This window comes from Zalophus californianus, chromosome 6, assembly GCF_009762305.2.
Source record: "Zalophus californianus isolate mZalCal1 chromosome 6, mZalCal1.pri.v2, whole genome shotgun sequence".
In the NCBI taxonomy this organism is placed as follows: Eukaryota; Metazoa; Chordata; class Mammalia; order Carnivora; family Otariidae; genus Zalophus; species Zalophus californianus.
In genome coordinates, this window is record NC_045600.1 from 118,021,857 (window position 1) to 118,038,072 (window position 16,216).

Genomic DNA, 16,216 nt, shown 5'->3' on the forward strand with positions numbered 1-16,216 from the left:
AAAGGGAGCAAAAAATATAATTGAAGAAATAACAGCTGAAAACTTTCCCAATCTGGGGAAAGAAACAGATATCCAGATCCAGGAGGCACAGAGAAACACCTACAAAATCAACAAAAGCAGATCCACACCAAGACATATTGTAATTAAATTGGTAAAATATAATGAAAAAGAAAAACATTTTAAGTGTAAAACAAAAGACAATAACTTACATGGGAAAACCCATAAAGCTAGCAGGGGATTTTTCAGCAAAAACTTTGCAAGCCAGAAGAGAGTCGCATAATATATTCACAGTGATGAATGGGGAAAATCTGCAACCAAGAATAGTCTATCCAGCAAGGCTATCATTCACAATAAAGGAGGGATAAAGATTTTCCCATACAAACAAAAACTAAAGGAGTTTGTGATCATTAAACCAGCTCCACAAGAAATATTAAAGGGGACTCTTTGACTGGAAAGGAGAGACCAAAAGTGACAGTATAGAGACAGAAAACATAAAAGCAGTAAAAATGAATGTTTCTGTAAAAAATCAAAGAACTCACAAAAAAAGATATAAAATATAATAACAAATAGCTAAAACATGGGGAGAAGAGTAAAGATGGGTTCAAACTTAAATGACCATCAACTTAATATACACTGCTATAAGCACAAGAGGTTATATACAAACCTAAAGGTAACCATATATCAAAAGCCATTAACAAACAGGCAAAGAAGAGAAACAAAATTTATCACTAAAAAAATCAGCAACCTTGAAAGAGAACAAGAGATCAGAGATCTTCAGAAACAACCATAAAACAAATAAAACAACAAATATATATCTATCAATAATTACTTTGAATGTAAATGAACTAAATGCTTCAATCAAAGACATAGGGGAATATAATGGGTAAAAAAACAAGACCCATCAATATGGGAGAGAGACTCATTTCAGATGTAAAGACACCTGCTGACTGAAAGTGAGGGGATGGAGAAACATCTATCATGCAAATGGATGTCAAAAGAAAATGTGCAAAGAATACTTATATTGGACGAAATAGACTTTAAAACAAAGGCTGTAACAAGAGACAAAGAAGGACACTATAGAATACTAAAGACAATCCAACAAGAATATACAGCAATTATAAATATTTATGCACTTCACATGGGAGCACCCAAATATATAAAACAGTCAATAACAAACATAAAGGAACTAATTGATAATAACACAATAATAGTAGGGGACTTTAACATCCCATTTACATCAATAGACAGAGAAAGAGAAAATCTAAAGAGAAAATCAAGGAAAAAATGGTTTGAATGACATACTGGAAGGTTTGGATTTAACAGATATATTCAGAATACTGCATCCTAAAACAGAACACACATTCTTTTCAAATGCACATGGAACATTCTCTAGAATAAATTGCATATTAGCCAACAAAACAAACTGCGACAAATTCAAGATCAAAATCATACCATGCATCTTTTCTGAACACAATGCTATGAAACTAGAAGTCAACGACAAGAAAAAAACTGGAAACACCAAAGATACATGGGGTTAAATAACATGCTACTAAACACTGAAAGGGTCAGACAAGAATTCAAAGAAATTAAAAAGTATATGGAAACAAATGAAAATGATAACAGTCCAATACCTTTGAGATGCAGCAAGCGGTTCTAAGAAGGGAAGTTTATAGCAATACAGGCCTACCTTAAGAAGCAAAAAAATCTCAAAAAAACAACCTAACCTTTCTAGCACCTAAGGGAGCTAGAAAAAGAATGACAACCAAAACCTAAAACCAGCAGAAGGAAGGAAATAATAAAGATCAGAGCAGAAATAAATGACATAGAAACTAAAAAAAAAAAAAAAAAAATAGAACAGATCAATGAAAACAATAGAAACAGATGATTGAGCTGGTTCTTTGAAAATATCAATAGAATTGATAAACTTCTAGCTAGACTTGCCAAGAAAAAGACAAAGACTAAAAAAATAATATCATAAATGAGAGAGGAGAAATAACAACCAACACCACAGAAATACAATCATAAGAAAATATTATGAAAAACTATATGCCAACAGATTAGACAACCTAGAAGAAAAGGATCAATTCCTAGGAACATATAAACTACAAAAACTACAACAGGAAGAAACAGAAAATTTGAACCGACTGATAATCAGGAAAGAAATCAAACCATTAATCGAATGTCCCAGCGTGGAACCTGGGTGGCTCAGTTGTTAAGCGTCTGCCTTCGGCTCAGGTCATGATCCCAGGATCCTGGGATCGAGCCCCGCATCGAGCCCCGCATCGGGCTTCCTGCTCTGCAGGAAGCCTGCTTTCTCTCTCTCCCACTCCCCCTGCTTGTGTTCCCTCTCTCGCTGTGTCTCTGTCAAATAAATACAATCTTTAAAAACAAAACAAAAACAAAAACAAAAATGTCCCAGCAAACAAAAGTACGGGGCCAGATGCCTTCACAGGCAAATTCTACCAAGCATTTAAAGAAGAGTTAATACCAATTCTTCTCAAACTATTCCAAAAAAGGAAAATGAACGAAAACTTCCAAATTCCAATTAATTATATGAGGCCAGCATTACCCTGATACCAAAACAGGATACCACTGAGAAAGAGAAAAACAGGCCAATATCCCTGATGAATATAGATGCAAAAATCCTCAACAAAATGCTAGCAAACCCAATCCAACAATACATTAAAAGACTTTTTTTATTTTAAAGATTTTTATTTATTTATTTGACAGAGAGAGAGAGAGAGAGACCAAGAGAGGGAACACAAGCAGGGGGAGTGGGACAGGGAGAAGCAGGCTTCCCGCTGAGCCAGGAGCCCAATGTGGGGCTCGATCCCAGAACACTGGGATCATGACCTGAGCCAAAGGCAGACGCTTAACGACTGAGCCACCCAGGTGCCCCACATTAAAATAATTATTCAACACAATCGAGTAAGAGATTTATTCCTGGGTTGTAAGCGTGGTTCAATATTCTCAAATCAATCAGCGTGATACACCACATTAATAAAAGAAAGGATAAGAACCCTATGATCTTTTCAATAGATGCAGAAAAAGCATTTGACAAAGTACAACATCCATTCATGATAAAAAAAACCTCAACAAAGTAGGGACAGAGGGAACATACTTCAACATAATAAAGGCCATCTATGAAAAACCCACAGCTAATATCATCCTCAATGGGAAAAACTAAGTGCTTTTCCTCTACAGTCAAGGACAAAACAGAGATGTCCACTCTCACCACTGTTATTTAACACAGTATGAAGTCCTTGCCACAGCAACCAAAAAGAAAGAAAAGGCATCCAAATTGGCAAGGAAGAAGAAAAACTTTCACTATTTGTGGATGACATGATACTCTATATAGAAAACCTGAAAGACTCCACCAAAAAATTGCTAGAACTGTATACATAACTTCAGCAAAGTCACAGGACACAAAATCAACACACAGAAGTCTGCTGCATTTCTATATATAATAATGAAGCAGCAGAAAGAGAAATTAAGGAATCACTCCCATTTACAACTGCACCAAAAACAGTAAGATACTTAGGAATAAAACTAATGTAAGAGGTGAAAGACCTGTACTCTGAAAACTTTTGTTAAAAAATGGTAAAAGAAATTGAAGATGACACAAAGAAATGGAAAAACATTCCACATTCATGGATTAGAACAAATATTGTTAAAATGCTTATAATACCCAAAGCAATCTACACATTTCATGCAATCCCTATCCAAATACCAACAGCATTTTTCACAGAGCTAGAACAAACAGTCCTAAAGTTTGTATGGAACCACAAAAGACCCCAAATAGCCAAAGCAATCTTGAAGGAGAAATGTAAAGCTGGAGGCATCACAATTCCGGACTTCAAATTATATTACAAAACTGTAATATAATCAAAACAATACGGCACTGGCACAAAAAGACACATAGATCAACAGAATAGAAAACCCAGAAATGAACCCACAATTATATGGTCAATCTTCATTCAACAAAGCAGGAAGGAACATCCAATGAAAAAAAGACTGTCTCTTCAACAAATGGTGTTGGGAATACTGGACAGCAACATGCAAAAGAATGAAAATGGACCACTTTCTTATACCATACACACACAAAAAAAATTGAAAATGGATTAGAGACTTAAATGTGAGACGTAAAATCATAAAAATCCTAAAAGAGAACACAAGAAGTATACTCTCCAACATTGGCCATAGCAACTTCTTTCTAGACATGTCTTCTGTGGCAAGGGAAACAAAAGCAAAAATAAACTACTGAGATTCATCAAAATAAAAAGCTTGTGCACAGCAAAGGAAACAATCAACAAAACTAAAAGGCAACCTACGGAATGGGAAAAGATTTTTGCAAATGACATATCTGATAAAAGGTTAGCATCCACAATATATAAAGAACTTATAAAACCTGGGCACCTGGGTGGCTCAGTTGGTGGAGCATGCGACTCTTGATCTTGGGGTCATCGGTTCAAGCCCCACATTGGGTGTAGAGATTACTTAAAAATAAAATCTTTAAAAAAAAAAACTTCTAAAACTCAATATCCAGAAAACAAATAATTAATTTAAAAATGGGCATGGGGCACCTGAGTGGCTCAGTCATTAAGGGTCTGCCTTCAGCTCAGGTCATGATCCTAGAGTCCTGGGATCAAGCACCGTGTTGGGCTCCCTGCTCTGCGGGAAGCCTGCTTCTCCCTCCCCCACTTCCCCTGCTTGTGTTCCCTCTCTTGCTGTGTCTCTCTCTGTCAAATAAATAAATAAAAATCTTTAAAAAATAATAAAAATAAAAAATAAAAATGGGCAGAAGATATGAACAGACATTTCTCCAAAGACATAGATTGCCAACAGACACAAGAAAAAGATGTTCATCATCACTTACCATGAGAGAAATGCAAATCAAAACTACAGTAAGCTATCACCTCACACTTGTCAGAATGGCTAAAACCAACAACACAAGAAACAAGTTTCGGTGACGATGTGGAGAAAAAGGAACACTTGTGTACGTTGGTGGCAATGCAAATTGGTGCAGCCACTATAGGAAACAGTATGGAGGTTCTTCAAAAAGTTAAAAATAGAGCTACCCTATGACCCAGCAATTGCACTACCAGGTATTTACCCAAAGAATACAAAAACACTAGTTCAAAGAGTACATGCATCCCTATGTGTATAGCAGCATTATTTGCAATAGCCAAGATATGGAAGTAGACCAAATGTCCATCAACAGATGAGTGGATAAAGAAGATGTGGTATACATATACAATGGATTATTTAGCCATTAAAAGGAATGAAATCTTGCCATTGGCAACAACACGGACAGAGCTAGAGATTATAATGCTAAGTGAAATAAGCCAGTCAGAGAAAGATAAATACCATCTGATGTCACTCATATGTAGAATTTAAGAAACAAAACAAACAAGCAAAGAGGGGGAGGAGAAACAAATCAAGAAACAGGACTCTTTTTTTATTGTTATGTTAATCACCATACATTACATCATTAGTTTTTGATGGTGTTTCATGATTCATTGTTTGCATATAACACCCAGTGCTCCATGCAGTACATGCCCTCTTTAATACCCACCACCAGGCTAACCCGTCCCCCCACCCCCTCCCCTCTAGAACCCTCAGTTTGTTTCTCAGAGTCCATAGTCTCTCATGGTTTGTCTCCCCCTCCAATTTCCACCCCTCTTCATTTTTCCCTTCCTGCTATCTTCTCCTTCTTCCTTCTTTTTTTTTAACATATAATGTATTATTCGTTTCAGAGGTACAGGTCTGTGATTCAACAGTCTTACACAGTTCACAGCACTCACCAAAGCACATACCCTCCCCAATGTCTATCACCCAGCCTCCCCATCCCTCCCACCCCCCACCATTCCAGCAACCCTCAGTTTGTTTCCTGAGATTAAGAATTCCTCATATTAGTGAGGTCATATGATACATGTCTTTGTGACTTATTTTGCTCAGCATAATACCCTCCAGTTCCATCCATGTCGTTGCAAATGGCAAGATTTCATTCCTTTTGATGGCTGCATAATATTCCATTGTATATATATACCACATCTTCTTTATCCATTCATCTGTCGATGGACATCTTGGCTCTTTCCACAGTTTGGCTATTGTGAACATTGCTGCTATAAACATCAGGGTGCATGTACCCCTTCAGATCCCTCCATTTGTATCTTTGGGGTAAATACCCAGTAGTGCAATTGCTGGGTCGTATGGTAGCTCTATAGAAACAGGACTCTTAATCACAGAGATCAAACTGATGGTTATTTAGAGGGGAGTAGGGTAGGGATAGGTTAAATAGGTGATGGGGATTAAGGAGTGCGCTTGTGATGAGCACCAGGTGATTTATGGAATTGTTAAATCACTACATCGTGTACACCTAATATAACAAACATTGTATGTTAACTGGAATTAAAATTAAAAAAAACAAAAAAAAGTTACACTTTATCAACATTTAAATTTTCTGTTCTTCCAAATGCACCATTAAAAAAATGAAAAGGCAAGCCAGAAAGATCTGCAATTCCTATATCTGACAAAGGACTTGTATCTAGAATATATATACAAACAATGAATAAACAATAAATAATAAAAAGATACAATCCAATAAAACACAGGCAAAACTCTTTAAAAGACACCTCACTAAAGAGCATATACAAATGGCCAATAAACTCATTAAAAGATACTCAATATTGGGGCACCGGGTGGTGCAATCAGTTAAGCAACCCACTCTTGTTTTCAGCTCAGGTCATGATCTCAGGGTTGTGGGATCGAGCCCCATGTCAGGCTCCACACTCAGTGTAGAATCTGCTTGAGATTCTCACCCTCTGCCCCTCCAGCTTGTGTGCACGTGCACACTCTCTCTCAAATAAATCTTAAAAAAAAAAGAAAAGGATACTGGATATCATATGGTATTAGGGAAATGCAAATCAAAGTCATGAGATACCACTACACACTCACCAGAAAGGCTAAAATTAAACAGGTGATGACATGAAATGTTGAAGAGAATGTGGAACACCTGAAACCCTCATACATTGTTAATGAGAATGTAAAATGGTACAATTATAGTGGGAAAATGTTTAGTAGTTTCTTAAAATTTAATTATATACCTACTCCATGATCCAACACTATTACTCCAAGGTATTAACTGGAAAGAAATGAAAACATTATGTTTTAAAAAGAATTATATAAGAATTGTCACTGCATCTTTATTTAAATAGTAAAAATTTGGAAACCAAACCAAAATGTTCATCACAGGAGAATGAATAAGCAAATTATGGTATAGTCAAACAATGGAACACTATTGAAATGTACTACTGATACACACACGATGATGAATCTTCAAACCATGCCGAGCAAAAGAAAAGTAGACGTAACAAAATACATACTGTATGAATCCACTTATATGAAGTTCAAGAATAGGCAAAACTAATTCACTCTATGCAGATAGGTATTAGAGGAGTGGGCACTCTGGTGTGGGGAGGATAGAACGAAAAAGGACATGAGGGAACTTTCTAGGGTTATGGCAGTAATCAATTTCCTTTACTGGGGTGTCGGTTACACAAGTATATTTATTTGTCAAAACTCATCAAACTGTACCCTTATGATTTGTGCAGTTTACTCTATGTAATTATACTCCAATATTTTTTAAAAGAGTTTATAAACAATATTTAAACTTCTAGGTTAGCCCACACAATGTTGACCATAATGCATTAACTTCTGTGATAAAGTTTCTCTGTTTCTTCAGAAAATGACATTCTGTGTTTCAGAAGGAAAATGAGTATGGTATATATTGACACATTATCCTTTCTCATCCTACTCCCTCCAGGAAGCTCAGTGCAACAGTTGTATTCTATTTCCTTACTCTGCACATCTATTTACTAGAACCATCAGGTACACAGTCCTTCGTGAATACAAAGACTTAAAAAGACTTCCAAGGCATGGTTTCTGCCCTTAAAGAGCATCCAGTTTCTCCTTGCCATAATTGCAGAGCTTCTTCTCCCAGTGTTTTCCTCAGAGATGGAGGCTGCCCCGGACACACCCTGAAGGCAGAAAAGTCAAAGTGGTTGATTCCTGCTTTCATGACAGGTGGATGTCAGATATTTATACCTGTACTAGTGTCGTCTACTGATGTGAACAGAACAATCTAGGATAATGAGCTTTCATTCATGACTACTAGAAGGGAACTATAAGAGATAAGTCAATATTGTCGGAAAATGAATTTTGGGCATACATGTTTATATTTCTACTACATTTAAATATGAGCATGATGGGGCGCCTGGGTGGCTCAGTCATTAAGTGTCTGCCTTCGGCTCAGGTCATGATCCCAGTGTCCTGGGATCGAGCCCCGCACTGGGCTCCCTGCTCAGTAGGAAGCCTGCTTCGCCCTCTCCCACCCCCCTGCTTGTGTTCCCTCTCGCTGTGTCTCTCTCTGTCAAATAAAAAAATAAAATCTTTACTCTGAAAAAATATAAATAAATAAATAAATATGAGCATGCCTCTCAAGCACTGCTGGTGGGAATGGAATAGATATGATACATATATATTCCTAGAAATCAATTTGGCTATACACACACACACAGACACACGTGTAAATATATACAGTTTGAAGAACATCACTTTTAAAATTTTATTGCAAGGGAGCTACCCAAAGGAAATAACCCACAAAGATTTACATGCAAGGATATTCAATATAACATATTACATTAACAAAGAAACTAGAAACACCCATGTCCTACAAAAGAAGAATGGTAACATTTATGCAGCCACTGAATATTTTTTCAAAGAATATTTAACAACATGGGATGAATTCATGGCAGACGGAGCATAACCACAGGATATAAACTGACACACACAGCATAGACTCATATATGTTCTGTCCCATTTTTAAAAGTACATGTGATGGGCATTAAGGAGGGCACGTGATGTGATGAGCACTGAGTGTTATAGGCAAATGAATTACTGAAAACTACATTTGAAACTAATGATGTACTATATGTTGACTAATTGAATTTAAGTTTTAAAAAAAGTACATGAAGAGCTGTACGACCTAAGAGCAATATATGGGCCAAAACTGGATCCTGATTCTAAAAGATAAAGTGAGGGAAACTTGAGATAATCACAGAATATTAAACACTGACCATGAGAATATTAAAGAACGATTGTTAATTTTTAGGTACAATAAATATATTATGGTTTTATTTAACAAAGAGATATGTACTGAAATATCTAGATGAGATAGTATTCTGCCTGAAATTTGGGTAAAAAATTCCACTAGGGTGGGGGTAAAGGGATAGCACTTGAGGTATAGATGAAATAAGATTGGCCAAACTGATGATTGTTGAAGCTAAGTGATAGGTACCGTGGGGGTCTATTACACTATTTTTTCTATGTATGTGTTTGACATTTTCCATAATAAAAAGTGGGTTGTTTTTTTTTTTTAAGATTTTAAGGATACATATATTTGGAATATCTGATGGGTGGTGTTTATTACTTTATACCCTAGATCAGTGTTAGATATATTTTGTATGTACAATTTTTTCATTAAAATTCTACTTTGAAAGATAAGTATTGAAAGTGACTAGGAAGAGGGGCGCCTCGGTGGCTCAGTCAGTTAGGCATCTGCCTTCAGCTCAGGTCATGATCCCAAGGTCCTGGGATCAGCCCCACATCGGGCTCCTTGCTCAGTAGTGAGCCTGCTTCTCCCTCTCCCTACTGCTCCCCCTGCTTGTGCTCTCTCTCTGCCAAATGAATGAATAAAATCTTTAAAGAAAAAAAAAGAAAATGATTAGGAAGAAATACATCCTAAATATAACAGCAGTTATCTCAAGTTGAGGAGGTGATACTTTTTATTTTCCTATTCATAGTTTTATGTACTTCCCAGATTTAAAACAATGGCCAAAAACTCTACAGTCAGGAAGAAGATGCTTTTTTAAAGAACATGACATGCCCACGTTCTGGGAATTCATGATACACTCTGCTGAATAATTACATCATCCCAAAGAGCTCTGACTGGGCATGAACAAGCAAGGCAAATCCTCTGCCTGCCTACTGTCCCCTGGGTCGAGGGCACTGCCTTTCAGGCTGTTCCAGGCAATGTCTAGGGGCCAGTTCAAAGTCACAAGTTCCTGGCCCAGAAGGATTAGGGAGTTTAGGCTTAGGGAGTGTCGGATTGTGCATATTACTTTTTGAAAAGTGGTATTTCAGTTTGTATTCAAATTCGTTAGTTAACATAAAATGTAATATTAGTCTCAGGTGTACAATGTAACACTTCCATACATCAATAAAATGTGGCTGAAGTAGCACGGCAAGACTTCTCAATCAGGCCACAAATATCTATGCAGCTTCTACCATGGTCCTGGAAGGTTTGGTCTAAGGGAAACTACCCACCATGTAGGGATCTGACTTCCCTGAGACCACCATAGTGTAAGGAAGCCCAAGGTGGCAACATGTGAAGAGACTACATGGAGAGATGGAGGAAGGGAAAAAAGGAGAAGGGACAGAATGAGAGAGGTGGGGCTCAGGAAGCTGACAGATACATGAGTCTGGGATACCATGGGTCTTCTATAAGCCTCCTTTATCTTCTCTTCTCATGGAAACAGTATCAGTTAAACCAGGTACAGGCTGCAGAGCTACTCTCCCACTATTCTCACCATGTTCCTTATCAATGATCTCTCCTCAGGACTAGACAGAGATCAGACAGGTGTAGATGTTCAGATCTAGCAGTAACTCTGGCCTCCTTTACTTAGTAGGGCCACAGATAAATGAGGTTAGTTTTAAGTAACTTGAAGAATGCTCTGAAATATAAGGTTCAGTTTTACCCTCTTCGCTCCACAGTTACTCCTGGCCAGTTAGATAGCATTACTGAGTGTCCACCACATGCGTCCCAAGTGGACAGGAGCTGTGCTCGGCCTTGACAAGCCAAGATCCAGGGGAACACAGACAAGTAAACAGGACATCATCCCATGGGTTTCAGGGGCAGAAGGGTGTTGAGGACTAGTACTGAGGAAACACATGGGAGAGGCAACTGACCCCATCTGTCAAGGTCTGGAGGGTTCACAGAAGCAGTGGAAATTAACCACAGACCAAAGGGCTACAGGGATGAAGACAACATGTGCCTGTCTTGTCTCTGGGTGTAGAGGCACATGTGCCTAACATGTGTGTCTGGAGATGGCTGGAGAGACAAGGAGAAAGCACACAAATATCCCACAGCCAGGAAAAACGCGCCCTTCAGAAACAATGTACAGAAAGGCTTGGGGCAGCAGGTAGAACGCCTGAACTACCAGTTTCCATTCTCACAAGACAATTCACTCACCTTCTGAGTGTCTTAACAGTGGGACTATACCTTTAGGCTGTACTCCTCAGCAAGGAGATTATGAAATCTGAAAAGGATTTTATTACGGTAAAATATACATAACATTAAATTTACCATTTTAAACATTTTTAAGTATGTGATTCTACGACATTAAGTATAGTCACATTGTTGTGCAACCATTACCACCACTGATCTCCAGAACTTTTTCATCTTCCCAAACAAAAACACTGTACCTGTTAAACACTAACTCTCCATTCCCTGCTTCCTGGGGTCCTGCAACCTCCATCCTACTTTCTGAGTCTGTGAATTTGACTAGGTACCTCATATGAGTGAAATCATAAAGTGTCCTTTTCTGACTAATTTCACTTAGCATATTGTCCGCAAGGTTGATCTACGTTGTAGCATGTGTCAGAATTAACATCTTTTTAAGGCTAAATAATATTCCCTTGAATGTATATGCCACAATTTGTTTATCCATTCATCTGTCAATGGATATTTGGGTTGTTTCCACCTTTTGTCTATGCTATGTCCTTAGGTTCCTGCTATAAACATGGGTGTACAAATATTTGTTCAAAACACTGCTTTCACTTCTTTTGGGTCTATACCCAGAAGTGGATTGCTGGATCATATAGTAATTCTATGTTTAATTTTTTGAGGACTCACCCTACTGTTTTTCATAGCAACTGCACCATTTTACATTCCCATAAACAGTGCACAAGAGTTCCAATTTCTCCACATCCTCACCAATACTTGTGATTTTATTTTTTGTTTTTTGTTTTGTTTCTAATTCTAAATCTCCTACTCATTCTAATGAGTAGGAGATGGCATCACCTGGTTTTGATGAAAGGGATTTTAAAAAGATCAGCTGGTTCATCCTGGTCTAGGGCATTCTACATACAGTAACTTACTATGCAATTCTCCAAAGCCTGCAGCAAATTCAAACACATGACCCTCCTGAGATTGTTTCCACCAAGCCTGCTGGAGGGCAGGATACCACCCTCAGTCATCAGACTCCCTGGGCATCCTCACCTACGTGCACAAAAATTCTAAAAGTTGTAACTGGCTTCCACAAATGCTTTCACACCCAATGATTACCTTGTTTCTCTTACTAAGTTCTGCTTTAACTGAGTTCTAACACTAGAAATGATCTGTGTGCCCTCTTCTCTCTTCCCATGCAGAGTCCTTCAAAGGTTCCCCAGGAGTCAGGCAGTCCACCATGAGCTTGTGTTACGGAGAATGCTCCTGGACTATCTGGGTACTCCATTCACTGGGAAGGCCCTTTCAAAAGTTCATGAAAGTTTGTAACAGAGGAAGCCTTGCCCCAAAACCCCCAGTAGAAGGGCTGAGACCAGAACTTACCTCTCCTGAAGCTAAAACTCCAAAGAAATGCTCTCATGTGGCAATTCGTTTAAAGTTGAAACTTTCAGGGGGCGCCTGGGTGGCTCAGTCTGCCTTTGGCTCAGGTCATGATCCCAGGGTCTGGAATGGAGCCCCACATTGGGCTCTCTGCTCAGCAGGGAGTCTGCTTCTCCCTCACCCTCTCCCTCATGCCTGCCGCTCCCCCCCCTGCTGTGCATTCTGTCAAATAAATAAATAAAATCTTAAAAAAAAAAAGAAAATTTTCAGTGAGGTTTTTATAGTGTAAGAAACTGACCAGTCTCCTTTAATGCAAGAACTTGACTTCCTAGTTCTTAGCTACCTCTTTTCTCCTATCTCCTCCATTTCAGGCATTTCATAATAGTCAACTCTGCTGCTTGTTAGCAGAGCTGGGAAAAGATTTTAGGGAGAGTAGAGTCTAAAACTGCATATCAATACCTACAACAGTGCCTGGCACATAATAAGAGCTTCATGAATATCTGCTGAACAAATCAAAACTAAATTTATCAAAACAAATGTACATGTCTGTCTTCCATCACTATGAGCAACCCAACTAACTTGAATCTGTGGCAGTGCGTGGTAAGTGGGAAAGTAGGAAATTAGCAGATATCACATTTTCACTTTTATTAATTTAAAGGGATAGTATGTAGTTATAAATAACAGTATCAATCATGGCTGGGTTTTTTTCTGGTCGATCTGTTTCTTATTTTCTTATTCACTAATTCCCTCAAACACATAAGCTGAACTAAAATAACACTTTAGTTTACTCAATAACTGTTTTTTATTAACTAAAGTCTGTATTAAGGTTTCCTTAGATTTTCCCTAATATTGTCATGTGTCCTTAGACTCCTGTGACAGTCTCTCAGAATTTACCACCTCAGCAAAGGACTGGTCAGACATTTTGCAGACTGTTCCTCAATTCATGTTTGTCTGATATTTTTCTCATGGTGAGACTGGGGTTGTTTTTGGAAGGAGCACCACAGAGGTGGAGTTCTCCTCCCACACATTTTACCCATGGGCACATGTGTTGTTTATTTTTGAGTCACAGCAAACACTTCACACTGATAGGTTCTCCCTGAAAACTACCACTGCCGGATGTGTCCACATCTGCATCCTAAGGAAGTCATACTTGCTTTTATTTAGATTTTATGTAAACTTTAGTGTTTTCACTTCGAAGTTTAATTCTTTAAACAAATATCCATGATTTTATATTTTCATTTGAGATTACAGGCCCCTTTATCTCTTTCCTGAAGGGACTACTGGCTCACCATCCAAGACACTCTGAGAAAGTTTCATCTGTGTTCTGGAATCAAAACTATTAAATAAGTTTATTTATTCTCAAACCCATGACCTGGTGGTCTCATTTTCTCCAGAGAACTCTTAACACCATTCTTATGAAAATGCAGCTAACAATCACAAGATTCTCTGTCCTGGAAGCAGGATTTCTTTTCAGTTTCAAAGCATGTTACATCTTGCATTCAGTAAACTGTCTCAGACCTCTCAAAACAGAGGGACGCTGGCAAAGAACTATGCTGCATCTCTCAATTTCCACATTACTAAGGAGTGGGGTTTGGTGGTGTATCCACCAAGGGAATACTAAGTTGGTCCATTTTTTGCTTTTTAAAAAAAATCTGCCCTTCGCTTTCTTCACATTAAGGATCACTTGTAATCAGATAGCTCAAGTCTAAACCAGAGTGGCTCAATCAAGGACTCCAAGAACAGAAGCTAAAGAAAAGCACAGACCTCTTGCTTGACCCTGAGAGTGAGCGCCTCCTTGGCCCACCTGTCCCGCCCTGGCCTGCCTAGTGCACAGTTCTTATTTCTGCACTGGCGTGGCCACTGCAGCGTGGCTGGGGGGGGGGAGGGGCGGGGGGCGCGCAAGTGAGCGGGTCTTGCTCTTCCAAGTGCACTCGAGGCTGGGGCCACAGCCAAGGCGAATAGGGCCGTCGCTCCTTCTGGGCAAGCACTGCGCTTCGACCATTTCGGGGACACTATAAACGGGAAGGTTTCCCTAGCAGCGGATGGGTGCGGGTGACAGGGACGCCTGGGCTCCAACCGGAGGGCAGGTTAGTAGTAGGCTGCGCGGCTGCAGAGGGAGTGGGAGGGTCTGGGAAGGAAGACATAAGTCAGCTAGAGAAACCCTATCAAACTGAACAAGGCCTCTCCAGCCGCTAGGGAGGGAGAAAAAAGGTGGACGAGACACAACTACCAGGGCGGGCAAAACACGGCAGCGCCTGTTACGCTTCTGGGGCGCAGGGCCGCGACCGTGCCTGCGCTTCAGGTGGGCGAAGAGCCTCCCGCCCGCGCAGCCCGCCCCCCCGAGGTGCTCCGCCTTCTGCCTGGGCCCGGCCCTGAGCGGAGACGCAAACACCCCCCAACATGCGGCCGCTCCCCTTTCCACCGCCTGGCGGCTGTTCCCTCCACCCCCACCCCTGACCCAGAGCACAGCCCGCGCGGCCCGCCCTACCTCGCCGCTTGGCGCGCACGATGCCCTTTTTTTGAAGCACGAACGTGGACCCATTCACCAGGCTCGACACGACGGCCACGCCCAGGCCGAGCGACACGGCGGCGGGGCTCGGGCTGCGCGCCCCCTCCCCGGCCGCCGCCGCTGCCGCCGCTGCAGTCCCCATGCCGCCCGCGCCCGCCCTCCGCGCCTGCGCCTGCGCGCCGTGCGCGCCTGGGCCGGAGGTGGGGGTTGGGGGGTGGACCCGCGGATCCGCGGAACCCCGACAGAGTGGAGGCTGGGGTTGGGATTCGAGCCTCCGCCCGGGAGGGACGGAGTCGGGGGGTGGGGAGGATTCCAAGTTCCGCCCAGGCGGAAAAAAAGGACGAGGGGAACTTGGGCTCCGCGACAAGTTTGCGGTGGGGGAACTCGGGGCTAGGCGAGTGGGGGAGGAGCCCGGGTTCCGCTGACCCGGGAGATGGAGGATGGATCCGGGGCTCCGGGAGGATAGTGAGAGTGGAAAGGAGAAGAGTGACGGTGAAGAAGGAATTGAGAGAGGGGAGTGGTAAGAGGGGCGGTGTTGAGGAAAGGGAAAAGGCGGTAGGTGGGTGGGTCGAGGTAGGGTTCCCAGATTTGGCAAATGAAAATACAGGAATCCCACTAACTTTTATCGCAGATAAATAATTTTTTAGTATGGGTCCCATGCAATACTTGGGACCAGAAGGGGACCAGCAGGACGCAGTCTTTGCTGGGATCACGATCCCCACAAAGCCTCTAGGCAGAGGCCAACGGGGAATCTCTGGTAGGGCCTGAAATCTGGACGACTCAGCTGTAGACACTGAAATGGGACCGCTGACTGGGGTGAAGTCAAGTTGCCTCCACAATGGAGCAGTGAGCTTGTAACCGTACTAATTTCCTAATTTATTTTCAATAAAATATATCAAAACTAGGCAACGAGGAAATAGTTACTTAAAAATTTCACAATCCCACAACCTTAGCCTAATTATTATTTAGGTCTTTTCCCTTAGGATACGTACTTTTACGTATTTCCAATTACAATATACAAAATATCCATTTTATTTAAT

General features: G+C 40.5%; 1 protein-coding gene across 1 annotated transcript in view; it reads right to left on the reverse strand.

The window, feature by feature from the left end:
* The window catches only part of NIPA1 (NIPA magnesium transporter 1), a 91,118-nt gene extending 75,795 nt beyond the window's left edge, over positions 1 to 15,323 (reverse strand). Inside the window, exon 1 of the mRNA XM_027571732.2 lies at positions 15,156 to 15,323. Coding sequence (XP_027427533.1) covers positions 15,156 to 15,318 — 163 coding nt within the window. The 5' untranslated portion in view covers positions 15,319 to 15,323. The remainder of the gene's footprint in view (positions 1 to 15,155) is intronic.
* Between the last annotated feature and the right edge of the window lie 893 nt (positions 15,324 to 16,216).